This window comes from Planococcus citri, chromosome 5, assembly GCF_950023065.1.
Source record: "Planococcus citri chromosome 5, ihPlaCitr1.1, whole genome shotgun sequence".
Taxonomy (NCBI): Eukaryota; Metazoa; Arthropoda; class Insecta; order Hemiptera; family Pseudococcidae; genus Planococcus; species Planococcus citri.
The window spans coordinates 34,309,643-34,337,237 of NC_088681.1; the positions used below are offsets into that span (position 1 = coordinate 34,309,643).

The window sequence follows — 27,595 nt, forward strand, 5'->3', positions numbered from 1 at the left end:
AATGACCTACTTTCTTTGTCAGTGTTGCCATTGACGTGGCAGTTTAACACAAATATTTCTCTTTTATTGTTTTAAATTTTCTATCATTTTGTATCGATTTCGCTTCAAATTTTAATAATGCTTTAATTAATATAATTTAATAAAGGTACATTTCGAAAATATATCGTTTTATTGAATTTTTAAAGAGGGTTTCATTATTGAAAAATTATTGAAACTGAATTCATGTGAAGCTTCCAAGATATTCTTATTACTCTCTTTCGTGAAAACAAAATTCTATCAAAAAGATCTTGTGATAACAAATTGATAACAAAAATGGATGAAAAATTCAAAATTAATTTTCAAAATTAAATCGTAATGTAACTTTAGTAATCAAATCAACATTCTTCTCTCTGCATTCAGAGTAATTGTGCTGTGTATACTCTTCGTTCATTCCACACTCTCTCATCTCTCACATTTTGTGTATTGAATTACATTGATCGCTCGGAGCTTGAATAATATCAACATACACGCCTATTTTTCATCTTCTCTTACATGACTCTAGAAAATTACACTTGTAATATCTTTGAAATTGTCGCATTTTACTAGTTTGAACCGTCACGTATTTTATGTCTTCGTTCTTGGATAACACCAGTAATCAGAATCCTTGGTTAAGTTCTGAAGATAACGGTACAGCATCCGATAAGAAATTCGATGACGACTTTGTGAAAGCTTCTTACCAGCCATTGGCTGACTCCAATCAATACTTAGCGACGTTGGGTTAGTATTCTTCTCATTAGAGAGAAACTCGTCACTCGTAAATAACGCGTAACCTGTGTGTTCTTTTGTTTAGAAAAAAAGTTATCCAAGTTGAAAAACGTTAACAAACCAAAACAAAAAAATGATTTGGTAAAAGCTGTCGAAAGTACGTGGGATTCGTATATGTTTCGTGTGATCGAAAGTGACTCGAGAGAACAACTCAACTTGAATCAAGATTCCGAATTGGAAGCCAGTCTTACTCCGAATTCAATAATTTCGAGAATAAATCCGGAGCAAGCTTTGACCATCGGCGAACTCGCAGAATTAGTGAAGAACGATACGTTATCCATTGCTTTCGAGAAACCAGATTCAGATCAAAGTTGAACAACATGGCCGAAACAAAGGCTCAATTCTGGAATCGAACTACATTCATGGTCATAACCGGAGCTAGTCAAGGCTTAGGAAAACAATTAGCCATCGAATTCAGCCGGTCAGTGGCTCCAGATTCGACCATTTTATTACTAGCAAGAACGTTACCGAAATTGGAAACCACTAAGAAGGAAATACTCGAGATAAATCCTACGTTGAATGTGAAAGTAAGTTTTCAAAATTTTTTACGAGTGTTTTCGTTGTACTCCTGTCATTAGCCTTTTCTGATTTTTTAGGTACTCTCTGTTGATTTGAGTAAACCAGACCTCGAACAATTCGAAGAGATTTTGGCGCCGTTTGCCTCAGATAGAAAATACGAATTGTATTTCTTGGTCCATAATGCAGCTTCTGTATCATGTCAAACGCCAGCTACCGAAATGAAAGACATAAACACCTGGAATGAGTAATGTGCATTTAATTTCTTTAAATAATGATTAATATTTGGTAATGTACTGACGAATTAATTTATATTACAGGTACATGACGTTAAATTTGTACTCAGTAGCTTTACTAACCTCTGCATTCCTCAAGTATTTCAAAGATGGTGAACGGTGTTTGCTCAACATTTCATCTCTAGCGGCTTTGGTAGCTTTCAAGGGTATGGCTTTCTATTGTGTGGGCAAAGCGAGTCGAGAAATGTATTTCAAGACTTTGGCTGAAGAAGACCCTTCGCTGAATATTCTAAACTATTCGCCTGGTAATTTTTTGACTCTTCATTACCTACTAATTTTTTAAAGGAAAATGTACTTGATGAAATATTTTACTTAGGTCCACTAAAAACCGATATGTTGGATGAAATTGCGAACAGCTGTTGCAATTCGGATACAAAAAGTACTTTTACCGATATGATTAACAAAGATAATTACGTCAAGATTGAAGACACTGTTAAAAAAGTAATCGATGTATTGGGGCGAAGATGTTATACAAGTCCCGGTCGTATTGACTTCTATGACCGATAATATTCTAAATAAATTGCGTTTAAATTCGAATTTTTAAATATATACATGTATCAACTATCGTATTTTTCTTAATCGAACACTTATTTACTACAAGTAATATTGTAAACAAAATGATTTAATAAAATTACTCGCAAGATCCATCTTTCCACCCATACTTCCATCGATCATCGACCAACTTACAATCAAAAGAGGGTTTATTTAATTTATTATTAACTTGATTATGAGCCCAGCATAACCATTCGATTAATTCCTTCTGCGAACCAGCCTCAGGTGGTCGTTCCGCGCATCTAAAATTTAAACACCATCAAACTAAGCTACTTAATATTCAAATCTCGAAATTAACTACGAAGCTTACAACTTGGAGAAACTTTCGGCACAGCTTCGACAAGGATAAAAGCGACACAGTATTCTAAAGAACTGCACCATATCACGTTGATCTTCCGGCGTTGGTTTTTCCGGGAAATGGGCAGCCATAGTGTGTAAAAACGACCATGTTCTGTTCCCTAAGATTAGACCTAGGTTATTATCAACTATTCGGGCAAATGATGCGAGTATCTTAACTTATGAAAATCATATTACCTAATTCTTCTTTGTTCAGAGGGCAATCGCTTCTTTTACTTTTTCTGAATACATCGTCTTCTTCGAGGTTGATTGGTATCAGCGGTCTCTTCCTCAAGTCTTGACCATGGTCCTGGAATACGAAATTGCTGTGTTTTAGAAAAAAAATGTAACAGTGTTTAATAAAGCATTGCTATTTAATTGAAGCTTACCCTTTGTGACATTTCATTTAAATAATTATTTTCATAGCAATTAATAAATCTTATAATCTATTTCACTTCAGAGTATACCTGCTTAAAAACTTCAAGTTTCTTTTCAGCAACCAACTATTTTCAATTCGTGGTAGTTCCATTTTTCCATTGGCCAACTCCATCGCAACGTTTCTAGCCATCTGATTGGTTCAAAAAGCTCGAAAAGGCTATTGAGGCTGCAACCCCTGGTGCAGCGCTAGTGTGTTTGCATTGTTTTAGAATTGAAATAGGGGTATAGTTCCAAAAGTTGCCACCTCATAATTTTTTGGAATGATTCAGTTGAACATTTTTGGTTCAAATAATTTTTTCATTGAGTACCCACCTCACTGCCTACAGATGTATTTGTTGAAATTGGTGTTTCCAATGAAAAAGATGGCAAGGTTTGTAATGATGTTTTCTCATCATGTGTGAATATGCGCTGTTTAATTTTTAAAACCCCCTTGCAAAAGACATGATATCGCGTTGCTAGAAAAACATTTCTTTCTTAAATCGTGACTAAATGATTTAGTGTTTTTTTTTTGTTTTGTTTTTTTTTTTAAATTAAAAAATAACAAGACTTCGGCTATATGTACTATATACCTACTTAATTGTAGTTAAGTGCCACTTTTTTAGAGAGAGGGAATACAATAAGCGAAATTTAATGACAATGTTTTACCAACTCATCTCTTTTCTTATCATTCTTATAAACTCGCAGCGAGTTCGTAAGATGCAGATAGCTGAATGATTTATGATTAATAACAACTTAGGTACACATTTTGCATTGAAAAACAAATAAGTATGAACATTTTTTCGTACCTATGTATTTTAATACTTTTTTTTTGGTAGTGTTCACAGTAATCTAATATGACTATTTTTCTGTAGAAATGAAATAGTAAATTTATATTTATAATCTCCAAATAAGTACTGAAAAAAAGTAATTTTACAACGCAGCATCGTACGAAACGGTGGGTTTCTTTACGTGACTTTCGTTAATTTGCTGTGGATTTCTTCAAAATCTCTATGAGTGAGTTTTCTGCTTCACGAATACTTGATGAAGAGAAACTTGATCTAAAGTCGTCTACGGTGAAATAAAAAAATTTAAACAAAATAAAAAATTAATTAGTGATTAAATCTGGCGTTGATTAGATTACTTATACTCGTAGCTTGCAAATAAATTGATTAAAAGATTAAAACATTCGAGCAACTGCCTATTTACCCTGCAATTTAAAGATTAGTCAAGCATACTTACATACACTCATTATGAGTTGCGCAAGTAATTACTAATTCTGCCCTGAAACTCCCTATACATGTTTTAATAGGTAGGTACCTATGTATAATGTTTACCTTTATTCATCCATGTTATTATTGATATTTCTACGGCTGATTCTAAAAGTTCGATTATAAACGTTGAAAATTTCGTTAACCACGATGATATTATTGATGCATCCGGTTCTAAAACTTCTTCAGAAATGCTGCAGTTTTGTACCTTTACTCGTACACCTCTGAGCTTTACTTCGGCAGATATAGAGAGCTCATGAATACTGAAATTAATTGAAAATTGCGGCCATTGCCTAAATCCAGAATCTAAAATCATTTTTCCATGAATATTCTTTATAATCAACTTGAAGCTTTGACTATTAGTGATTTTCTTGTTGTAAAAATAAGGTTCGAAATTCCAAAGTCCAAAGATCTTGATGTTTCTCAAACTCGCATGAATTATGGGTATTTCAGGTATGAGATAGTAATACTGATGGGTGTTGAGTGGAAAATCTGGATCGACTGAGGTGATTCTTTTCTGTGGATTTAGGCTAAACATGGTATTCAGAAGATCAGAAAATTTAGTTCTATTGATAACACCATCGCGTATAACGGATTCAAGGGGTAAGCTAATTGCATGTATCAGTTCTAGTTGTTCTTCGTAAGACAATTTGCTCTGATGAATGCTTGCCTTGATTCCCTGTCAATTTTTCAACAGTCATTACACATGTAGGTAGGTACCTAGGTACTTTTTACTTCATAAAAATATACTGCAATCGGCTAACCTTTTCAGTTGTTACACCATCATACGAAACATCAGTTTGGATTTTTTCATCACCGGGTTGATTTATTGGATTTTTTTCAGAACTGATTGAAAAATTTTTGAATGTCAAGGAAAGTACAAGGAAACTGCTTATTGTAGTATTTAATGATGGTTTTTCTTTCACTTCTCCCAAGATAGAGAACTTGATTTTATCTAGTTCTATATTCTGTATTAGAACGTAAATGCATAAAGCTGTCTTTATGAAATGTTTTAAGAATTAGGCGAATAAGCGAGTACATTTTTTAAATTATTAGGTAGGTATGTAGAAGTACCACAAAAAGAATTGAATTGAGTTGTATTTACCACTTTGTCTCTGATAAAATCCCATTTGATTGTAATTCCAAGTATGTCAATTGTTGTTATACTACAGTTTAAATAGATCTCATTTCCAAACTGTGGGAGAGTATTTTTAGCTGGTAGTTCAATGTTGAAAGTATGAAAAAATTTAGTTCCACTCGCTGACTGTAATTTTGTTCTCCAATCGACATCTCTGAATATTCCAGTAAAGATCTCATTTATTATTTTTGTGATGTCGTATTTTGAGGGAGTAGCTGGCTGATATGTCGTGCTGATTTCTGAAATACAATTATTTCGAGGTATAAAGAAGAAGAATGAAATGTGAAGTTCAACAACTTTGAATTTTTTCCAACAAAAAGAACAGAAATTATAGATTCTGATTCATGATTCTAGAACTAATGGTTCCAAACCATGAAGAATAAATCTAATAAATAAATTTGAATAGGTATTAAAGGGCTGCACAACAACAATACCCGTATTTTGGAATTATTTTACAACCATTTTACCTGCCTTGTAGAAAAAATGAAGTGAAAAACGCAAGTCTTAAAAAATTAAATTTCATGACGTCTGGATATGAAACGTGTTTGAACGGCGACACATGACTCAACTCAATGAATAATCTATCAAAATTATTATCACTCGTTGATTTTGAAATTAATTTAGATTTTCGATTTTGCCTAATCGGTGTACATGCCTACAAGTACCTATCATCTTCGTACTTAAATGTTGTGATGCTTCATTACGTCTTCAAATGAAGTTAATTAAGGCATAATAGTGCCATAAAACAACTCCAGTAAAAAAAAGTTTTTTGATAATTGACATACTTTGCATTTCCATCATTCAAGTGGGTTTCGGCAGTAGGGAGGGGGAGGAGGCTGGATGACATCTATTTGGATCCGATTTGATCTCACAGTTCCAATTGGATTAAATCTCACTCGTTGCTATTTTTTTTTTTTTTTTTTTTTTTTTACTACAAAATTAATTTTACAGAGAAATTATAAGAACTTATAACAAAGAAAAATCATGATTTTCATTTTAAATAAATTTCTCAAAAATGGAAACTGAAAAATAGATGAAAGGCAGAATCAGAATTTTCCCAATTCGTACACATTGGATAATTTTTATGAAACGGTTTTTGGGAACGTTTTCAAAAGTTCAATTAATGCTGTTTCCATTTCGCGTATACTTAATGGAGAAAAACTTGATCGGCATTTATCTGGAATAAAATAGAAACGAAAAAAGTAGACCATTAATTGAGGCGTCGATTGAGTTATTTACCTACTCACTCAGATAGGTAGGTAGTTACCTAACTATAAAAGCTCTCTTACTTTTCATACCTGGCATTATTGATGATTCAATGGCTGATTCCAAAAGTTCGATTATAAACGTTGAGAATTCGGCTAACCACGAAGATATCGTTCTCGAAGATTCTGAAATTTCTTCAAAAATGCTGCGTATACTTTTGGTATTATTTTCAGCTCTTATGGAAAGCTCATCAATAGTGAAATTCAGTCCAAACTGCGGCCATTGTTCAAATCCGGTGTCTAAATTCATGTTTCCTCGAATATTCTTCGTGATCAATGTGAAATTGGTATTGGTAGCGGTTTCCTCATCAAAGTAGAACGGTTCGAAATCCCACATTCCAATAATTTTAATATTTTTAAAACTGGTATGAATTATGGGCATCTCAGGTATCAAATAGTAATAGTTGTGTGGATTGAGTGGAAAATCAGGATCGACTGAGGTGATTATTTGCCTCGGATTCACATTAAACATGGTATTCAGAAGATCAACAAAATCAGTTCTGTTGATGATAGCATCGCGTAAAGCTGATTCAAATGATAAGCTAAGTATATGTATCAGTTCCAATTGCTCTTCGTAAGACAACTTAGTGCCTCTTAAATTACTTTCGCTGATTCCCTGTCAAGTGTCAAGTATTTGTTGATGTGAGTGTAAGTATAGGCAAATCCATACTACCAAAGTGCCTCTACCTACCTACTCGTAGGTACATTAAAATCACTTACCATTTCGTTCGTTACATGATCATACGATAAGTCAATTCGAATTTTTTCATCGCTTTCTTGATTTGTTGACAATTTTTCAGCATTGATTGAATAATTCTTCAGTGTTAAGGAAGTTGCTCTGACTATGTAAAGTGTATTGTCTGAATTTGGCTTTTCCTTCACCTCTCCGTAGATGAAAAACGTCATTTTATCATGGCTCATGTTCTGGAACAGTTTTTATGTTATAGGTACCTACTACCTACCTACTTACTGAGTGTTTCAGCACAGTATTGAATATTTTGCATGGCAACACAGCAAAGCAAACTGCATAAGTATAGGTTGGGTAACCGACCTTAAAAACTGAAGTGATGAAGTTGGGTCATCTTAACTTATACCTACATAACATACCTATGTTTAAAAATGTATCGGGAGAGCATTCAGTGTTTCACAATTTGGGTTACCTACATTCAAGGGTTTTCTAAAAAAGCAAAATTCTCTGGTGCTTTCAATTGAATTTAAACAATACCTAGTAATTATTTGGGTAACTTTTCAGAACTTTGAACGTTCTCCAAAAAATATCGTGTTTATATCCTACCCTGGTTAAAATTGAAAATTTTGGAGGATTTTTAAAATTTTAAATAATTACAGGCATCTCCTTAAATTTTCAAGCGATAAAATAAAATTAGAAAATATTTTTGCTCCTTTCAAAACTCTGTAATTTGGCACAATCACATGAAATTTAATCTGCACTTACCTATTCATGGGACTATGCAACCTTGAAGAATCAACATAAAATAGCTAATATGTAACTTTAATCCTTCAATTTTCATAGTCGGTGACCCACCTACACAATCACTTGCAGAATAAGTTGCATAGGTATGCAATTTTAGGCGAAATGTACGTTCGACTATTTACCTACCAACTGATTTTTCAAGAAATCCCATCTGATTTTAATATACGACGGTATTATTGTCTCTACACCGAGTTTAACGACAACTTTATCTCCGAACATTGAGAAGGAGTTTTCAGTAGGTAATTCGAGGTAGTGATAATCCATCTTTTCAATACCGCTCATTGACTCCAGCTTTTCTATCCAATTTACATCCTTGAATATTTTGGTGAAAATATTGTTCAAAACTTTCTTGATATCGTGTTTTGAAGGACCATTTGGCAGACAAGTCCCATCGATTTCTGTAACACAAGAATTGTCAGTTTTCATAATTTCGGTGCACGAGGAACAGAAAATTACATAATTGAGGGGCTGGCATAAGGAATGATGGGTTTGAAAAGCTTTAAATATTTGTTCCAAAAAATATCCTACGAGTAAATTAGAAATCCTTCATTCAATTAAATACGTACCCAACTACGTTGTAAGTATCTAAAATAAATATTTTATGAATGTTTTACCTGCCTTGTAAAAGAATTAAAATGAAAAATGGAAGCTTTATGGGATGAAAATTCCATTTCATATCTTTTGAAAGTGAACGATAAATTTAAACAACACTTGCTCAGACACATACATTTGATTCGGTAAGTAGGGCTATAATTTCTGAAAATTCATTATCATTTGATGGATCTGAAATTTAATTTCAAATATCAATACTGCCTAATTAATTCACGAGCATCATATCAGTTGCGGCGATGCCTCATTTAGGTGTTTGAATGAAGTGTATGAAGTGTAGTAAAGCGAAAAATTAAATATCAGACTAGGTATTTTTCAATGCAAATCTTCTAGATGCCTACTTTTTTCAAATTTTATGAGATTTTGAGCGCAAATTAACTTCTTTTAGTTTTTTTTAGATTTCATGAAAATATATAGGCTTTGGAAGTTATCAAAAAGAGAAATTATTGGCATTTTCGTTTTTCTCGCGAAATTTCAACCAACTAAAAAAATTACCAGCGATAGAAAATAACCAAAAAAATGTAAAAATAATTGTTCATGCCTTTCTCTTAATTTTTGACTTCCCTCCACATTGATTTGAAATTTTCAGATTAAATTTTGGAGTCGTTTTTAGGACCAAGAAAATTAGGAAAAATTCAAGATCATCACCCTCAAGTATCTTCACCTTCTCACCAAGTTTCAAATCAATCGGAGACTACGTAAAACTACCGACAATCGGGTTCAGGGGAGGGGGTCCGCCTCCTTGGGAACGGATTGAATGAGTATGAGTATACCTACTTAAGTACTTATTTACATAACATTCGTGAACATTCTATCTCAAAAAAATGCTTCTTCATCTAGCACTGAATATATGTATAATCTATTTTTGCTATGATCGATAGTGGGTAGACTGAGTAGGTAGGTACTCGACTTACTATAGGTATGTACAAAGGTTAGAGTACCTAGGTACATATCGATGGTGTACATTGCCAAATAAAGTAGCCTGGACAGGACAGCCAGGTACCCACAAGTATCTTGTATCCATATTACCTAATCTCAATATTATTTTAATAATAAGTCAAGCAAAGACTACAAACACATGCGCGCCATCACCAGAAACGTATTATAATTACGAATAAATCAACTATCCAAGTTTAGAATCGCATTCGATTAATTTATTTCACACGTGCGAAATTCGATTTAATTTCGAATCAAACATCTGCAAAGTACCTATTACTTATATACGTACCATACGTACTTACTCGATTACAAATGAAAAAAAAAGTAATTAGACACTCGCCGTTCTCTGCACCCTCTCCCCTGGCCTTTCCATTCGTACCTAGCTGCCATATACGTAATTCATAAATTCGAAAAAATTTCTCCGCTCTCGTAAAAAACTAGATTAACCAGATGAGATGCTACCAAGAGACAATATCTTTTAACGTGGAAGGAGACCTCTGTCTCGATCTCAATGTTACCGCATTTCGAACCTTGATAACGAAAGTAAAATCCATCCAAACAGGCTTGTAATCCGAACGCTGGGTTTAGTTTCAATTCAGCGCCAGTCCAGGTTGAATAAATTTCTCCACGTCTATTGCTTTCCGGCGGTTTGAAAATTTTTTAAGATGTGATTTTTTCAATTTTAATTACAATTCGAAGTGTACCCTAACGCCGGCCCGTTTCGTGTTTTTGTTTTTAATCTTGTCTCGGGGTTAACTGCGTGCCATTATGTTTTCGGTGTTTACCCGGTTCAAAGGGTTATTTGTGATTTTCATCGTGTTCGTACAGTTTCAAACATGTTTCCTACAGTCGCACTGGAAATCCCAAAAACGATCAGCTGAAGCTAATGCGAGTAAGTCGAATGTTTTTACGCGGATTTTGGCATTACAAATGCATCTAGTTAGCATCTTATTATGGTAGTTATTTAGCCAATTTCATCAGCGACGTGCATAAACGAGGATCATCAACATCATTTTAATTATAATCATACGTAATTACGTTTCGAATACCTACTCTAACGTTAGATTACCTATGATCCACCAAAAATGATTGATCATTAGTTTAAAGAGTTTCAACGTTTGCAATATCATCGTATACCTATCTATGTCTACCTATATATCTCAATGGCATGTTTATCTTTTATCCGAACTTGGTATATTAGGTCATATTTTTATACTCGTACCATCAAATATCATTTTTTCACACGCGGTAAATTAATTAAAAATGAAACATGCTACTGATTGTGTAACCATTGCAAGGTGTGCAGAATGATACCTATCTACCCATTTATTAATGAAGGTAATAAAATGAATACGGTTTTTTATGATCAGCTAGGTGCTGAGATTATTCAGCCAAGTATGATCATCGTCCATCGCAGATATTTTTATGTGATGAGTGATGCAGTTTTTATGTTAAGTAACATTGAAATTGCCAAGATTTGACGTTTTTGAAACCCGCAGCACCTAACTTATTTCGATTTCTTGTAATAATATTTGAATATTTTGAGCCATTCTGGAACCACCCAGAGATACCGGTCTATCTATTTTCTTCTGTACTTTTTCGAATTTAGCCCATGCATTTGGTAAACTGGAGAAAGATTAATAATGAAATCAGGCAACTAGTATCGTAGCAGGAGTTTATTTTGGAATGAAATTATAGGTAATTGATCAAACAATACAACATTCACAAAAATTCCAGCTGAAGGCTGCAAAAGTGTACTTTTGGACACCTCCCTCCCCTTTATACCCACCCCCATCAATTTATAGACCTTGATTGCGCGTAGATATTTCTACTAGGTATAAAAAATAAAGAATTAATAAATAGTCTAAGGACTGAAAATAAGGTACATAGATATAAACCAAACTTCGAAAATTCACTTCTCAATTTGTCGAAAATTTGAACATTTTTTTGGTCAATGTCTCAAGAAAAAAAATATCAAAACCTAATCAAATGGTCGTAAAAGGCTGAAATTTAGTGTCGACCCTACTTTTATCGACCTTCCGAATCGATCAGAGAAGATTTTGAATCATTTTTGGACTTCCAGTGGATTTTCACCCTCTCCAGTTTTCAAAAAAATTCCACAAATAGGATCAAAATGTAATTCAACACTACTAATAAACTTGGGTTTACTGCCTTTCATTGTGACTTCATCGATTGATTTAAGCACATCTTTTTAAAATTTATTTTTTAAAGCCTTTTTTTAGTAATAATAATTTTTTATGTGGCAGTTTTTAACACATTTTTTTCAACATCGGTAAACATTATTAAAACATAAATGACAAATTCTCCCTTCCCCTTCCTCTTGTTTCAAAAATATAATCTTTGGAAAAAACGTTAGTTTTTGGACAAGAATTTCAGCACAAATTTTTTGGCATGTTCTTTCCAAAAATCTAGATGTTTTGCATTTGGAACTCCAGAGTGTTCAAATTGTATTCCAGCTGTTCAGATCTATTTAATAATTTCCCTAAAATTGCAACAAAAAAATTAAATCAACATTCCTTTTTCTCGAAGTTTTTGTGTAGAAAATGGAAAAGACAAAGATAGGTAAATAAATTCTGCTTCTACGTCTTGAAAAAATAATATGAAAAGTAAACAATTTTTACGCAGAAATATTGATGTTAGGTGGGTGTTTAAATGTCAAATGTCATCTTGTCCTTCTCCCATTCACTCCCCTCTTCTCCCCTCCCATCTATTGAAAATCTTTTTGTCGAATAAAACCCGAATTTTATCAAAATTGTTTATTTAGAAAAGGTACCTATGCGTAAAAACCGAAATTTTTCAATGAATTTCAATCGAAGGAGCAACGATTTTCATGATTGATTATTCATCACTTATCTTGAGCCTCTTCATTTTTTTAAGCTCTCTAGAAAGTGGATGACGGATCATATTGCGTTCTTTTTGCTTTCCTCCTTCTTCAAGATCCTGTATCTGCAGATTTTAATTCAATTCACATCAAAATGAAAAAAGATGGGTACCTACCTACCCACTTTTTATTCTGTTTTAAAAAACAAAAAAGTATTTAGTATGCAAAATATGCAAAGAAAATGTCTTTTTAAATCCAAAGAAAGGAGGATGAAGTTTCTATAAGGAATACGCAGTACTTAAATTACATTTTTAATGAAATAAAATTATAGAAACGCTAAATATTGCAATTTGAAAATCCAGTATTTTTTTTGTCGTTCTAATCGAAATTCAATCGCGTTGAACTTTTTAATTCTTACTTGAATGTAGGTACCTCACAGGTGTATTGAGACATTTTACATATATTCTGTTGTTTCTGTTCATTTTTCCTTGCGATTCTCAGTTTTCCTTTCAAACTAATTTTGTCAAGTTGGAAAAATAAAATGGGAAAAAAATTCAAATGCTTCATTGTCAATAGTGGATTCGAGTCGAATAATTTTTCAACTTCTGCTCAAAATCTTTCAACAATTGAACTTTCATTTGAAAAAAAAAGAAGAAAACATAATGGAAATTGTTTTTATGGTTTCAATAAAAAATGAGACCAAAAAAATTGTATGAGAAAAGTAAATACCTACCTAAATTAAAATATTTCAATAAGGTAACCATAAAAAGTTAAACGTTAATCAGAAAGTAAAACAGTAAAAACTTGAGTGAAATCAAAATGCAAAATAATTTGAATTTTAAAAAAGTACTTACCCACCTGATTAAAAAATTCGTATGAAAAAATATTTCATTTTCTAGACGAGAAAATTTGCGGACGAGTTAGTTAGCAAAATGAAGCATTTCAAACACTCCATTTTATACCCAGGTACACGATAATTCAGTTACTCTCTATTTTTAAAAATCTGAGGTAACGAGTTGAAAGGTGTATTTTTTTACAAGCTGAAAAATCTGAAATTTGAAAAAAATCTCAAAATCGTCAACTAGTCCAAAAATGGTGGAAATCGATTCGAGGGGTCAACCTCAGGGAGAAGGCAAAGTCTCGAGCAATTCATACGATTTTGGAATTTTTTGAAAATTTTAGATTTTTCCACTTCTAAAAAAATGTAGATAGGCAGGTATAATTTTTAATTCGTCTCCTCGGATTTTTGATCCAACGACCCTAATCTATTCGGAATATGGAACTTTTCAGCTTTCGAATTTGATTACAACGCTTTCTGGAGCGATTTGAAGTTGCTGGAGGAAATTTAACCATTGCTGGAGCCCCCAGATCGACTGGGAAATGGTGGTAATCGATTCGGAGGGAGGGAGGGAGGGGGGTTCGACTTTAGTATATAAACCGAGTTTCAGATTTTTATCTCTATACGCTTGCTATTTTTGTAGAAAATTATTACTTATCCAATGGTCATTTCCGCCATTGTCAAAAATTCGCTAAAAATTGAAAAATCAACTCTGGCAGCTGGAAATTTGATTCTGAGGTCTGGGTGACATGCTCTTTCAGTGAGCCGAATTTCAGCTCAATCAGAATAGACGAATTGTAGAGGTTCACTTGTAAGGTAAACTGTGATGATTCCAAATACAGATTGGAAATTTCACTCCCCTCGCCATTCCCTGCAACTTCCACCAACCCTATCCGCATCATCGATCGCATCACAAAATATCAGCAATATTCATAATCTTCCAGACGGAAATCCGTCTAAAACATAAAAATGCATATCAACGACGCGTTATTGAAATGCAAATGATGCTAATTCTGGTTTTTGGTAAAAATAACGAGAATGGCGAAGGCGGTAATCTAACACCGCGTATTTCCAAGTAATGCCCGTTGGTTACGTAATTAAACAGTATCAATTGAAAGCAATAGGTAAAGTAGGTACCCACCCGCCAAAAACAGAATGGATTATTCTTGTTCTTCGATAAAACCAAATCATAGGAGTACATCTAGCTGCCGAATAAATATGTTCGCACCTCGTTAACGAAGCCAATCACCTGCTTATATGCGAATATTATACCTATTTGCTGATGATGCTACGAGAGAAATTTTTTGTCCAATAACCAACAAATGAGCTCGCAATTTTCTCCATATTTCCATAACATCTACAATCTACATACCTACGTTTCAATTATAGGTATAAATTTTTTACCATCGTCGCCATCGCATGCATATATAAGATCCAATTGAACCTATACACGCAACTAGTGTAACGTATACCTACAGAAGATATTTCCATATAATCAGATACAGTAACTCGGCAGCGGACGACAGACTGCTAATAAAATGGTGAATTAACATTATAGCCTGCTAGGATGTACCTCTATACTAATAGTAGGCCTGTGAAATACTACTGTACTGTTGGCGACATTGCTTCCTTGATCATCAACGATATCATTGAACGATGCAGGTACCTACATTACATATAACTTACTAACCGAGAAAATGATTATTGCAGTGGCAGATTCCGTTATGTAAATCGTAAATCAGCCGCCACCGTTGTCTTTGTCGTCGTCGTCGTCTAGATCCTCCAACACCTCAAATCTACCTGTATTGACATTAGGAGCGCCATTAACGCCAAATATAATTTATATCGCCTTTAAATGTAGCAAATATTAGGCCATAACGGGCATCGCATTACATTGTAAAATGTTAAACATCCTCGCCAAAGAATAGAATAAAAAGTGTAATATAATATACGACGTCGTACGCCCTCTCATAATCATTATTATACGATGCTATTAGCGCGGAACGAATTGCTTGTGTAATTCAATTCTATGTACATACCTACCTATGTAGAATAGGTATATACATTTATAATTACGAGACTTTTATTTAGGTGGTTTTTTTCTCTTATACATACGTATCGTCGTTTATCCAATTTTTTTACGATGCTGAATTGTTCTCAATGGCGATGCTGACGAGATGAGATAAAATTTCAAGATCTGTGTTATACCTACATTTTTGTTTTCGTGCATAAAACTAAATGTGGATACGTGAAACTACGACCTCGAATAAAAAGAAGCATCCAAATGGAAAAATACCCAGCAGCAGTACATCCATATCGATGAAGCTTCTGTTTTAGCTCGATTCTCTCTCATCAACTGGATCATTTGTGAGACTGAAATATTTCTTTAGATCTACATACCTACGTCGAATACCAACGGTTTCAAAACTGGATTATTGTTTATTGCGAAAAGAATGAAAAAATATTGTCGCATCCATCTACGGACATCTTGCTGGAGAGTACCTACCTACTGAATATGTCGTAACATACGTATAACAAGACAATAGTATAATTGTACAATTACCTCGTATGAATTATTCGATTGCTTATACATACACTTACTTACATTAGGTACAGGCACAAATCGATCCATGAAATGAGACTATGTTTCGAAAATGATCATCTTATCTGCAGTCTCTCTCGTTTATCCCTCCCAATTTATATCTACGTGCACTCTTGATACTTTGACATGCATTAGTCTTTTATTTATTACTCGTATTTTAATTCCTCTCTCTGAAGATGTAGCACCCAGCTAATCATCTGATTTGCGTTGTGTGCGCAGGTGAGGTTCCGAAAAACAAAGCAGCAGCGTCAATCCTCACCCATCAATTACAGCGAAGACTTTTACCAAAAACCGAGATGCAGCAGAAAGCGCAAAACACCTCATTAAATACCAAAAAATCGAATAGAATTAACGACGTTGACGAAATCGGTGGAAATGAGATCAATCGAGTATCAGATTTGAACAATTTCATCGATGATCTGCCAATTAGCGATGATGCTGCTAGACAAGGTGAATACCTACATTATTTTTCCTTATCTTTGCATTATGATCGATGCTGAATGCTGATACAGATTGAATGTAGCTCAAGATCAAATGTAGGTACCTACGAAATATCTGTATCTGTATAGCTGAACCTTTACCTATGTGATCTCGATACCGTTGATGTTGAGTTTTCCCTGTTGGAATGGTTGCCTACTTTGCCATCATATGTACTTGAGGAGTTCGTTTGAAACTTTTTTTTGATTTTTGAATTGGATGATTATTAATATATGCTTATCATAGCTGCAAATTTTTTTGGATCAGGTATCATTTGCCTCATAAATTTAAAATTCAGATGTGAAGGAACCAAAGGATACCTTGGCTAATACATACATAATACATTAATTACCTATCTATAATGACGTTCAATACTCCAGAATCAATGAAATACGGCATCAAAAATGAATTCTGGGGGAGAGTAATACATAGCTCCAAAAAATTTTAGCCACCCATTCGAAACATATTCTCCCCAAAATTGGCCAGTTTTTAAAATTTCAAAAAAATGAAAGATTGGTTTAAAAATAAGTATAAACAACTTCAGCAATTTCAACGTGGCTTCCAAAACAATGAACAAATTAGCACGAAAAGAAATAAATAAATATCAAAACGACATACCTATTCAGATGTTTTTTTTGACAAATTCAAAAGTTGAAACCCCCCCCCCCTCTTTCTACTTTATACCTAAAGGTTTTCTCCATGAAAACGTGTGTGGGTTGTAGATCGAAAATTCACATTTAAAAGAAAAAAAAATCATCTTTCATCTTTTCCTCGTTATTTTTAAAACCTGTTTCCGTTGATTAACATCAGTATCAACATATTATTATTTTTTAGTTTATTAAAGTATTTTTTCCAATGTTTTCATTTTTTTGGGATCAAATGATACCATTATTTGATTGTTTTTCATTTCTAAAACGTGTAGCATTTTTCACATTTTTTTGAATGTTTTATTCAATTTTTTCGTTTTAGAAAATAGTGAGAAATTGTTTTTTGTCAAACGACGACGTTACACCATTAATATTATAGCCTAAGAAAAAATTAGCCAAAAAAAGGGGTTCATAGGGAAACGCTGCCGTACAAGCTGAATTTTGGTATACTAGCCCATTTTGAAGTCCCCACCTGTCCCCAGCAAGCTTCTCCCCAATTGTGGATTTCAGCCCCCCCAAATGAGGTTTTTCGCCCCTATGTCCCCAAATTATGGTCCTAGCCCAAAAATGGGGGGGGGGTCTATAAAAGTTGTTCTAAATCAAATTTCCTATCAGATGAGCTATGAATTAACTTCGTCCCCCCTAAGGGGGTGGACCTACAGTCAATAATAAGAAAATTAGCATTGAATGAGGAAATGCGCGGGGGTAAGCTGAATTTTGGTATACTGGCTTTTTATTGTACCCTGAACACGAATCCGTGGAGTACCGACCTGTCCCAAGTGAACTTTCCCCCAATTGTGGATTTTAGCCCCCCAATGAGAGTTTTCAGACGTTTTTCACCACTAACCCCCCAAATTGCGGTCCTAGCTCAAAAATGGGGTATGAAAGTTGTTATACGTCAAATTTCCAATCAGATGACCTATGAACTAACGTCGTCGCCCCAAGGGGGGTGGAGCTAGACTCAATCAAATATAGATGGGGTTTTTGAATATGAGTCATTGATAGGTATGAAGTAGTAAGTGGGGGGTTCGGGACACCCCACTCGAATCTTTTGAGATCATAATTTATTTTCCTAGGTTTTTGTGAGGTCAAAATTGATCATATATAAAGAACATAGGCCTATTTCATGCTAACTATGACTCATACTTATTCAACCCCCCCCCCCCCCCCCCCGTATTTGATTGAGTCTACCAAGGTTTCAATTTTTGACAGTTTTTTTTACTTTTATTTTATTTTTTTACCATCATCATGTGAAATTCATCATTTTAAAAAAATTAGTAGGGTAGGTACATTAGAGTACAACGTAGAAAATAATTTTAGTTCCGAAAATACTTCTGCATGGATGAGAAAAATGGGTCTTCAAAGAGGATGAATTTTCAAAAAAAATCGTAGTTTTTTCACTCTATCCCTTACTCAACCTGTTTTGAAAAAAACAAATGACCCAGTTCCAAATTTCCGTCAGAATCAAAGACTATAAATTTGTGTTTTGAAATTTTGTTTCTTCTCAAATATTTCACATTAGTTAAGCCAATACTTCAAACGATATGATTTCTGAAACTGGAGAAATATTTTGGAATGCAGTGGTGCCAATTTTTTGGCGACTTTTGCAATTTTCAAGAAATCGAGAAAAGTATCCAAAAACTTCTCAAATTTGTTCGGTTTTTCAAAATTTGCCATAATCACCAATAAATTGGCACCCCTGCATTCCAAAATATTTCTTCACTTTCAGAAATAATATCTTTGTACAGTTTTCAATTTATTTTTTTTTTTGAGTACATACCTTGATCACTTTCCTGGATGTTTCTAAGAAGAGAAGTCGTTTCTCCTAAAAAAATCTCAAGATTTAATGCGTATGAAATCAATTGTGAAATAGGTATTCGAAAATACTTTAAAATATTACTTATCTATGTAAATTTGATTTTGATCCAAGTACCTGATCATAGAATTTCAAAAAAGGCGTTGCGAAGAATCGATAGTAAAAGATGAGATTATTTGAAATTCAAATTAGATAACTTCCTATCGTTAATTTGGCTCAAAATATCTGCCAGTTCTCCGTATACCTTTTTATTCAAATTTGTTCTTCACGAAGTCCAATCCCTGCATTCTGAGATTCAACACGAACTTCTCAAAAAGTTGATTATTTGATCGTGGGTAAGTATAGGTACATATTTTTAAATACATCAGAAAATTCACTGAAATTACAATACATATGTACCTCGGAGCGTAATATGCTGTAATTGTAAAACAGAGAAAATTTTGATGGTGTATTTCTGAGTTTTTCATGAAGTACAAGTATGAAAGAACTTTAGCCGAAACTGGCCTCTTTGGAGGGGAAGAGTGGGAATCGTGGGAAAAAAATGGTTTTTCGCATTTTTTAAGTGTTTTTCATTAGAGTAGATGGGTTGTTTTGAAATTTCATTATACTCTTTTAATTTGGGGGGGGGGGGTCATCTCTTCATTATCTCTTGATGCCTTAAACGTACGCTTCCATGTCACAATGTTTGATTCATTAGAAAAGCTCAATATTCATTTTTGTCAAGTTCAAGAGTTCTTAAAATACGAGTAAGTACTTAATTTTTTCTTCGAAATAAGTGAATAATTTTGTAATCATTTCCTTAAGATGATTCAGTTGGAATTAAACATTTAGGTAACATCAAAAAATCACCTGAACCAAAAAAATTTGATTTTTCAATTTAACAAAAAAAATCAAAAGGACTCGCTCCAATGTTTATGTTTTCCATTAGGTAGGTACCTACGTACAAAAAAATCTGAATAAATAATGACGATTTACAAACATTTACTTTAATGATCTTTAAGTACCCAACGTTCCTGCAAGTTTGAAAAAAAATCCGTTTATGTACCAGCAAAACTAAAAATTTCAACATGGGGATTTCCAACTGTTTCCACGAATCAATTTCAAAATCATTACTTACGCACAGCTGAACCATCCCTAGCCGGTTACGTTTTTTTTTTTTTGTATACATTCTTACCTTACATTTAAAATAATAAGGTTTTTGGAATTTAGCTATATTGTCCTCGTTGAACATTAATTGATTTTCAACCAACCAAAAAAGGCTAAAATTTAATAAAAACTTGACTAAAATAATATCAGAATAAAAAGCCATTTAAATGTTTTTAAAATCTTTTCAAACAATAAATATATAGGTAGGTATGTAGGTAATGCACTTGCCTTCGGTAAACTGATTTTCATAATCAGGATTCCATGAAAAAAAAAAAAAAAAATTCAAGAGAAGTCATGTACATCAGTCACCGGTAAATTTTTCTCCATTCTAAATTTATATAGGAACATACTACTGGTAGGTTTACCTACGCAACCTCAATGTTGCATATGTATAATGTACCTATATTCGAGCATGTCGATCGCATTCCAGCAGCATCTTACATATAAAAAACCACCCGCTATAAATTCAAATTAAGTACACGTCTGGCGAATTTTGTTAGACAAGCGAACCCACCCAACTATCGACATGTGCGAAATACCTACCAGTATGCAAAATTTTTGATAGTTAACCTAATGCAATAAAACTACCTATTTGCGTAGGTAACCTTCATTGCAGAGTTCATACTTAATCCTTATCCTACACGTGCGATTACGATCGCGAAATCTTTTTAAAACTGTAGGTACATTTATCTATAATTCGAGTAGGTACCTTCCAAAAAAATCTGCGATGGACTAATATTTTTAAAACCTTTGGCAAGTTTTTGCATCTTCGATTACCGTCTCGAAAAAATATTGAAGTCAAGGTGAAAAATAATCAGAGATATTTTACCTTATTAATATTAGGCTAGATATATTTTTTTCAGATATTGATGGATGGTAGCCTATTTAAAGGTGTGTAGGTCTCTAGGTATACTGCTTAGAATAAAAGTTGTATGTAACTTTATCTTTGCGCCGAACGTTAAACGATATATTAAATATTTCACGCCTATCAAAAATATTTCATCTCAATAATACTGATGAGATAATTATTCACAACACACTAATCAAAATTTTCAAGGGACGTAATAACTTATATGTCTACTTATATCTAGTTTCTAACTCGAAGGTAGCACTAGCTCAGATTATAAATATCTATCTGCGAGATGCTACTACTTATACCTCGTAATTATGTAACGCATAATAAAGAGTGACTATTCTAAAATAAATTTCTTATCAAAATGAATCACTGCGGTACCTAACCTACGTAGATGTACATAACAGAGCACTGTGAGCAGCAAAAGGAATGTAAATAAACTCGACTGATATCATCTTACATGGGTGATTCGAGTTCAAATTTTTATTTGCGCTTTCGTCGCACTTACTTAGGCATCTACCTGTGCCTCCAACCTGCATACTCCATACTCCATAGCACTTTAATTTTCTATGGGTATGGTAACGTTTTATTTAATCAAGAGACATAAGTTTCTCTCGCCACTAGCCAATGTACGTACCTAATGTACAAATTATATACTCTCACGTAGATCTCTAAAAATATTACAATGTTTCATTTTATTTATCAACTTAATTTCAGTTTAATAACGTCTCCGCGACGTTTAGACTAATGGAATTGGCATTCTTTACATAGGTATACGCCATCCCATTCTGTCGCGTCCTTAATTACTTATTGCTCGTATATGGATTTGTTACGTTGTTGTTAGGTATGTTTATTTTTCAGTCAAAATAAATTATAGGGATGTTATTAATACCTATTGTGATATGCGAGAAATGAGAATACTTCTTTGGTAATAATGAGTCAGTTGAATGACTGTTTTTGATCATTTTGATGGGTGGTTTTTATTTCACTTTTCTCTAGTCGATTAATCGATCGAAATATCCATAGAGGTGGTATCATGTAATGTTATCGCTGATGACTGCGATCATTGATCTTAATGATAGTTTGATTTATTGTGTTTCTTAATATAGCTAAATGACATATTTGAATTCTATTTTTATGAAGCTATTAAATTATCATGAAGGAAAATTTTTCCATGCAAGTATACGTAAGTACTCGTACTAAGGTACTGAAGTATGGTACCTGATTGAGGTTGCTTGATGATTTACGTTTCTAAAAATGTCCTTAGCAATCTCTTAAATATTTTAAGCAGCAGACAAAGGGACCTTTATACTATCCTTCAATTGTCAACTACGATCGTAGTTGAAATTTTTGCTCACAGAAAGAGTGTATGTCATCCACACTTCAGAACCAAATTTTAAGCTACTGAAATTTGGTTTTTTGAGTCTTTGCGAATTTTTGAAAATTATAAGGGGGGGGGGTCTTGAAATGAATTAATTATTCACACCCGTTCTGTTTTGCTTTGAAAAAAAATTAAAATATAAAAATCTCTATAAAAACAACTTTTTTGAATTTTCAAAAATTAATTTCAGCACCTGAAATTTTGGTTGCTGAGATTTTGAGACGTATTTTTTCGATCTAGCTTAGTTTCGTTCAAATTTGAGAACGGGAGCTCAAAAAGACCCCCCCCCCCGGTGTGTCAGAGAATCGGTTTCAAAATGTACCCATTCCCTTGAAAAATACCGCCCACAACTCTGTGTTAAAATGAACCGATTTTCAAATTTCTTAAATAAAACTTGTCTACCTACTATAGGCTCCTATTCTGATGAAAAAACAACTCGCTATGAGTACATAGTTATAGGTCTACGTAAAGGGGAAACCATTCGACCATTTCAAGAATTATCTAAGTACGAAGGTATTGAAGGTAAAATCTCCCTTTCAAGGAAAATTTTAAATCAGCGATACACATGTTTTTTACTTAAAACTTGATTATATGAAATGCAAGAACGGTTTTAAGGGTGTTATTGGGGGCGGGGGGGGGGTGTAAAACATCCCTCCAATGCTCAGAATCGTCGGCAAAAATGGCAAAATGGTAAACTGTCGGCAAATGTTGGCAAATAAAATGAAATTTGAAATTATTTCTCAAATTATTTATAGTTGTGCTTGGAAAGTATTTTTATTCAAGCTTTTAAAAATGTCAGTAGTGGAAAACTGACTTTTTACATAAAAATTACTGCTGTTTTGCTTCTTGAAACTTCAAATTCTTGAAAGCTTTAGCCCTCCCTTTGCTCGGGCCAATGCGGTTCCCTTCTTCTTACTCAAAATTTCAAGAAACCATTAATAAAATTTTTAAAAAAGTTGAGATTAGAAAGATTGAATTCTCACATTAAAATTATGTTGTTTTACTTTTCAAATCACAAAGTATTCCAAAACATTTGCCCTCGCTTCGCTCGGGTCATTTAACATACTAATTTCAAAAATTTCAAGAATGGTGTAGGTATGAATTATGAAAACTGAAAAGAAAAATTCGAGAAGTAGGTACCTACTTAATAATCAAAACACATGAAAAACGCACATTTTTCATTTTTTCTAAACAGATTCACTTCCTTTTCAATTTTTGTTGATACAGCACGTTCAAATTTTAATCATATTGTCGGAAAAATTACAATTTTTGTCGACAAAATGACGTGATACATCCTCCTTCTCTCCCTCCCTCCCTCCCTCCCATGACTTCGAACCGTCTCTGATGAAATGTGTTTTCAAAGAAAAAATTTCTGACACAATTTTGGGAACTTCACAGGATTTATTCAAGTTTTCAAAAGCTATTGTCAAAATGTCAGAAAGTCATTTTGAGAGTTTGGCATAATTTTAGCGATCGTTCATTAATGTATTATTCTGCTTTCAAAAGCATTTTAAAAGTCACATTTGATACCTATCTGTCTGACAGTTTATTTCAATGTGGCTCGAAGTATCAGAAATTAAAACTGTGATGCTTTGGATGATTTTTTAACAAATTTCATTGCATATTACCGTTTAGCGCAGGGTTGAGACGAATTACGAAAAAATAATCCTCATCAAAGATCACGAAAATCACTAGGTACTCAAAAAAACTGATTCAGATCATTTTTTGATTATGATATCTGATCATATTGGTAGGTATTAAATGATGTAAAAACAATGGAAAACGTGTGAAAATTAATGAAAAAGATCTCATAATTTGTGAACAATTTCGTAAAAATTGCACAGATTTAAAAACATTATCAATAAAATTGATCACTATCATCAAAGTAGAATAAAATTTGGTAAAAATCAACAAAGTTGTCATTTTTGCAAAACTGAGGTAAAACTGGCTACTATATTTAATTCTTGAAATATGATTTAAAATGGATAAAGAATCTCTCAAAATTTGAAAAAAATGCAGAGGTCAATGACCTAAGGAGTCTAGATAGGATAACAGACGACCATAGGGAGCCAGACAGGCAGCTGGTGTGAATGGGGAAAGGGAAGTGCTCCAACGTTGAGACTATACCTAGTTGTTCTGAACAGCTCTATTCATGCCAGATCCTTTAACATAATTTTCACAGATTTTGGATGCATAGGTAGGGCCAGGGTTGCCATTTTTAAAAATAAAACGAGGGAGAGAGGGAACTGCTCTAACGTTGAGTTTAAGTACTCTAAAAAGCCCTATCGATGCTGTATCCTTTAACATAGGTAAGTTTTGTTGATTTTGGCTGCATTGGTAGGGCTATCGTTTCGCCATACCTACCACATTATTCTAAGGGAGGGAGTTAGTAGGTAGTATTCAAACAAAATTTTCAAGAAATTTCAGCTCAATTTACCTCACTTGTTTGACATCTGTTTACATCAGTTCAGCAGGTTTTATTATGATGATCCACCTATTGTGTAATTTTGGTAGGTACCTATTACATATTTCATCCATTTTTGGTGATTTTTAATAAATTGGACAACTTTTGCAAAATATTGATAAAATTTTCAAAAATTTTGTGAGCTTTAAATCATATTATTTTATTTGTGTTTTAATGCGATTTGAACGAGTTTTCACAATGTTTTGTGTGCACGTACAACTTTTGTAAACTTTAGTTCAATCCTACCTAAATTTTATCAATTTTTTGTTCATTTTCAATATTTATGATGCAATGCTGCAGTTTTTTACAATATGTACTAAAGGTATTTGATGAAAATTTTATATTTCAATAATTTTTGCTATTTTTCAATTTCTTTGCGGTGGGTGGGGGAGAGAGGTTCAATGATTTCGCCAAATTTCAATTTCCGCGCTCAACAGATAATTTTAGAAATTAATTGATTATGATCTTTTTATTTATATTTTCAATTATTCATTCATTTCTTTTTTTTTATTTTGGACCTCAGCTGCTATAGTTGGTGAAAAACACTTTAGAATATCCTCTCTTCTTCCTCCTCCTCCACCACTTTCTTTTCAAATACCTCTATTTGAATGTACATGTCAAAGTTCAATTACTTAACTAACACACCAAATAGGTGTCTATTAGATCATAATGCATATATGACCATACGAATTGAAACCATATAGGAATAAAAATAATTGAAATTCACCTTAACCCAACATAATATCATAAATTCATGACACAGACTATAAAATAAAGAGACGCCAACAGTTTCACCTGGATAAATAGTCAAAAAAATAGTATCTATTACTTCATAAACAATAATTCACGCAATCTCGTACGTACTTCCCATTTTTTAAGTACACACACGCGCAAGCTAAAATCCGCTTTGTAAATTCTTCCTAAGAAGATGCAATTACCGGTCCAGACTTGAATTCTGCGATCACTTTCTCTTTAGTATACATCTTTTAACGCCGCGACGACGACGACGACGGACTTGAGACTTGTGATAACACTCGCCACTTAGGTACAAGGACGTAACCGCGTGCTTACTATAGCGAAAACGCTTTTTAGTTTTTTGTCTATTTATTCGTATGCCTTTTTCGAGCATTTTCGCGTATAATGATCGTACGTTTCGAATCCTCATTGGTGTCCATTATCTGCGGCAAATTGCTCGCGGTGACATTACTACTTAGTGATTCGTGCTGTAGCACCCAAGGTCATCGATTTTCAATCACCAAATCCGACAGCAACAATTTAATGACCGATTTTAAGACAGGTTAAATTCGTACCTATTTTGCGCTTTTTTCTTCTCTTTGCTCTATATGGTATTTTTTTCTCTCATTCGGTGTATTGTAAATTCATTGAATACCCTTGTTGTAATTTCGATAATCACTTAGGTTACCTATTTGAAAAGCTTGTGTAGGTACTATTTAACATTACTTATTCGAAATTATTTTATTGCAACGTGATCTCGTGTTTGTGAACAATGATCACGAAGTGGTGTTTTTTTTCCTTTACTAAATCGTAGGTACTTATGGTACCTATATTTTTTATCAGGTTTCTTTTTTACAAGCGTGTTGTTAACGTGTAAATATGCAGAAACACGCTGGTCAAATTAATGATATAATAAAATTTATCTGGAGCTCGGATAATGGATACTACAGGCTCCAGGGACTTGCTTTATTGAGTTTCATTTTTTTTGATAAATTTACCAATGCATATAGCATTGGATAGCTTACGTTGCATGGGGGAAATTTTATCTGGATGAATAATATGATGAATCCTTCAGGTGTAGACATAGACACCTACTACCTACATACATAAAATCAGATGAATTAATTCACAGGTTTTACATAAAATAATTACATTTGTGGCAGAGCTTGTCACTTAGCTTTGACGATACATATCTATTTATTTATTAAATAAATAAATATTCAAATATTCACCATTTAATGCATGTTTTATAAATAGATAGGTATCTTGGTACCTGTTTGTATAGGTAGTTTTTTTTTTATTTTTTTTTTTTTTACAAAGTACCTATCTATTGCTGTAGCTGTCAAGTTCCCAAAATGTTTAGGAAAATGTTCAGTAATTGTATAGGTCATCAATATCTTCAAACCGTTGGACCCAATCTTGTTTTTATAAAATATGGGAGGGTTTCAACCAAATTCAGTGGAGACCTTCATCTTGAGTTGAGCAATTCAAAAAAATTTTAGCTCCAGAGATGTCCTCGAAGACGGAGCAACCTAGACCATTGCCGTCAAAATCCATCAAGACCACTTTTAGGGTTCTACTGAGTAGTTAAGCAAATCACTTAGGTATACTTTTGGGTAAATTTGTGTTTAGAAAATTTTTTCCTCTCAAATGTTCTACATTTATCAACTCAAATCATCGAAAAATATCATTTTTTAAACTGGAGAAATATTTTGGGATATAATGGTGCCAATTTTTTAGCCATTATTGACAATCTCCGAAAATTGAGAAAAACAGCCAAAAATTTGACAAGGTTTTGTTTTTGTTTTTGTTTTTTTTTTTAAATTGGCATAACTAGTAGGTACTTAACGACAAAAAAAATTGACACCATTATATTCCAGACTTTTTTTTGAAACTACGTAGAAAGGTCAGAATGGAGCTAAAAAAATAAAGCTTGAAAATGCAATATTTAGACCACATTGAGTACGTTCCTAAATTAATTTTTGGACACATTATTCAACTTTTCTTTCCCTACCAATCGGTTAACCGCAGTTTCAACTTGTTTATTTTGGGAGGGGAAAGAATTTTTTTAAAAATTACCCGTTCCCCCTGTTTTGAAAATTTTATAGAAAATATTCTGAAATGGCACTCTCTAATTTGAATCAGACCACATTGGATTGGAG

General features: G+C 33.3%; 5 protein-coding genes across 10 annotated transcripts in view; 2 read left to right on the forward strand and 3 right to left on the reverse strand.

Annotated features, from left to right (window-relative positions):
- Positions 1-289: 289 nt before the first annotated feature.
- Sptr (Sepiapterin reductase) lies at positions 290-2,178 on the forward strand. 2 transcript variants are annotated; one of them, XM_065368899.1, is made up of 5 exons: positions 290-756; positions 830-1,331; positions 1,401-1,567; positions 1,641-1,861; positions 1,933-2,178. In XM_065368899.1, the coding sequence occupies exons 2-5, from the start codon at positions 1,125-1,127 to the stop codon at positions 2,121-2,123; spliced, it is 786 nt and encodes a 261-aa protein (XP_065224971.1). In that variant the 5' UTR covers positions 290-756; positions 830-1,124; the 3' UTR covers positions 2,124-2,178. The 2 variants fall into 2 exon arrangements, with proteins under 2 accessions (XP_065224971.1, XP_065224972.1); XM_065368900.1 differs by lacking the exon at positions 290-756 and having other exon boundaries at positions 763-1,331.
- On the reverse strand, positions 2,048-3,041 carry LOC135848360 (FAD-linked sulfhydryl oxidase ALR-like). Its single transcript, XM_065368261.1, has 4 exons — positions 3,009-3,041; positions 2,703-2,874; positions 2,479-2,626; positions 2,048-2,410 (listed from the first exon to the last, which is right to left on the reverse strand). Exons 1-4 carry the CDS (start codon positions 3,039-3,041, stop codon positions 2,248-2,250), a joined length of 516 nt encoding a protein of 171 aa, XP_065224333.1. The 3' UTR covers positions 2,048-2,247.
- Positions 2,703-18,211, reverse strand: LOC135848829 (uncharacterized). Of its 3 annotated transcripts, XM_065368893.1 has the most exons (7): positions 18,185-18,211; positions 6,113-6,258; positions 5,295-5,566; positions 4,954-5,157; positions 4,256-4,868; positions 2,972-3,989; positions 2,703-2,814 (listed from the first exon to the last, which is right to left on the reverse strand). In XM_065368893.1, exons 2-6 carry the CDS (start codon positions 6,126-6,128, stop codon positions 3,901-3,903), a joined length of 1,194 nt encoding a protein of 397 aa, XP_065224965.1. In that variant the 5' UTR covers positions 6,129-6,258; positions 18,185-18,211; the 3' UTR covers positions 2,703-2,814; positions 2,972-3,900. The 3 variants fall into 3 exon arrangements, with proteins under 3 accessions (XP_065224965.1, XP_065224963.1, XP_065224964.1); XM_065368891.1 differs by lacking the exons at positions 6,113-6,258; positions 18,185-18,211 and adding an exon at positions 5,799-6,103; XM_065368892.1 differs by lacking the exons at positions 2,703-2,814; positions 6,113-6,258; positions 18,185-18,211 and adding an exon at positions 5,799-6,103 and having other exon boundaries at positions 2,901-3,989.
- Positions 6,231-8,846, reverse strand: LOC135848831 (uncharacterized). Of its 3 annotated transcripts, none has more exons than XM_065368894.1 (5): positions 8,703-8,846; positions 8,211-8,482; positions 7,313-7,516; positions 6,617-7,208; positions 6,231-6,504 (listed from the first exon to the last, which is right to left on the reverse strand). In XM_065368894.1, exons 1-5 carry the CDS (start codon positions 8,758-8,760, stop codon positions 6,410-6,412), a joined length of 1,221 nt encoding a protein of 406 aa, XP_065224966.1. In that variant the 5' UTR covers positions 8,761-8,846; the 3' UTR covers positions 6,231-6,409. The 3 variants fall into 3 exon arrangements, with proteins under 3 accessions (XP_065224966.1, XP_065224969.1, XP_065224967.1); XM_065368897.1 differs by having other exon boundaries at positions 8,699-8,846; XM_065368895.1 differs by having other exon boundaries at positions 6,626-7,208; positions 8,703-8,845.
- The window catches only part of tfc (triforce), a 37,754-nt gene continuing 20,313 nt past the window's right edge, over positions 10,155-27,595 (forward strand). The window contains exons 1-2 of the mRNA XM_065368898.1: positions 10,155-10,524; positions 16,134-16,364. Of these exons, the coding sequence (XP_065224970.1) occupies positions 10,401-10,524; positions 16,134-16,364 (355 nt within the window). The 5' untranslated portion in view covers positions 10,155-10,400. The remainder of the gene's footprint in view (positions 10,525-16,133; positions 16,365-27,595) is intronic.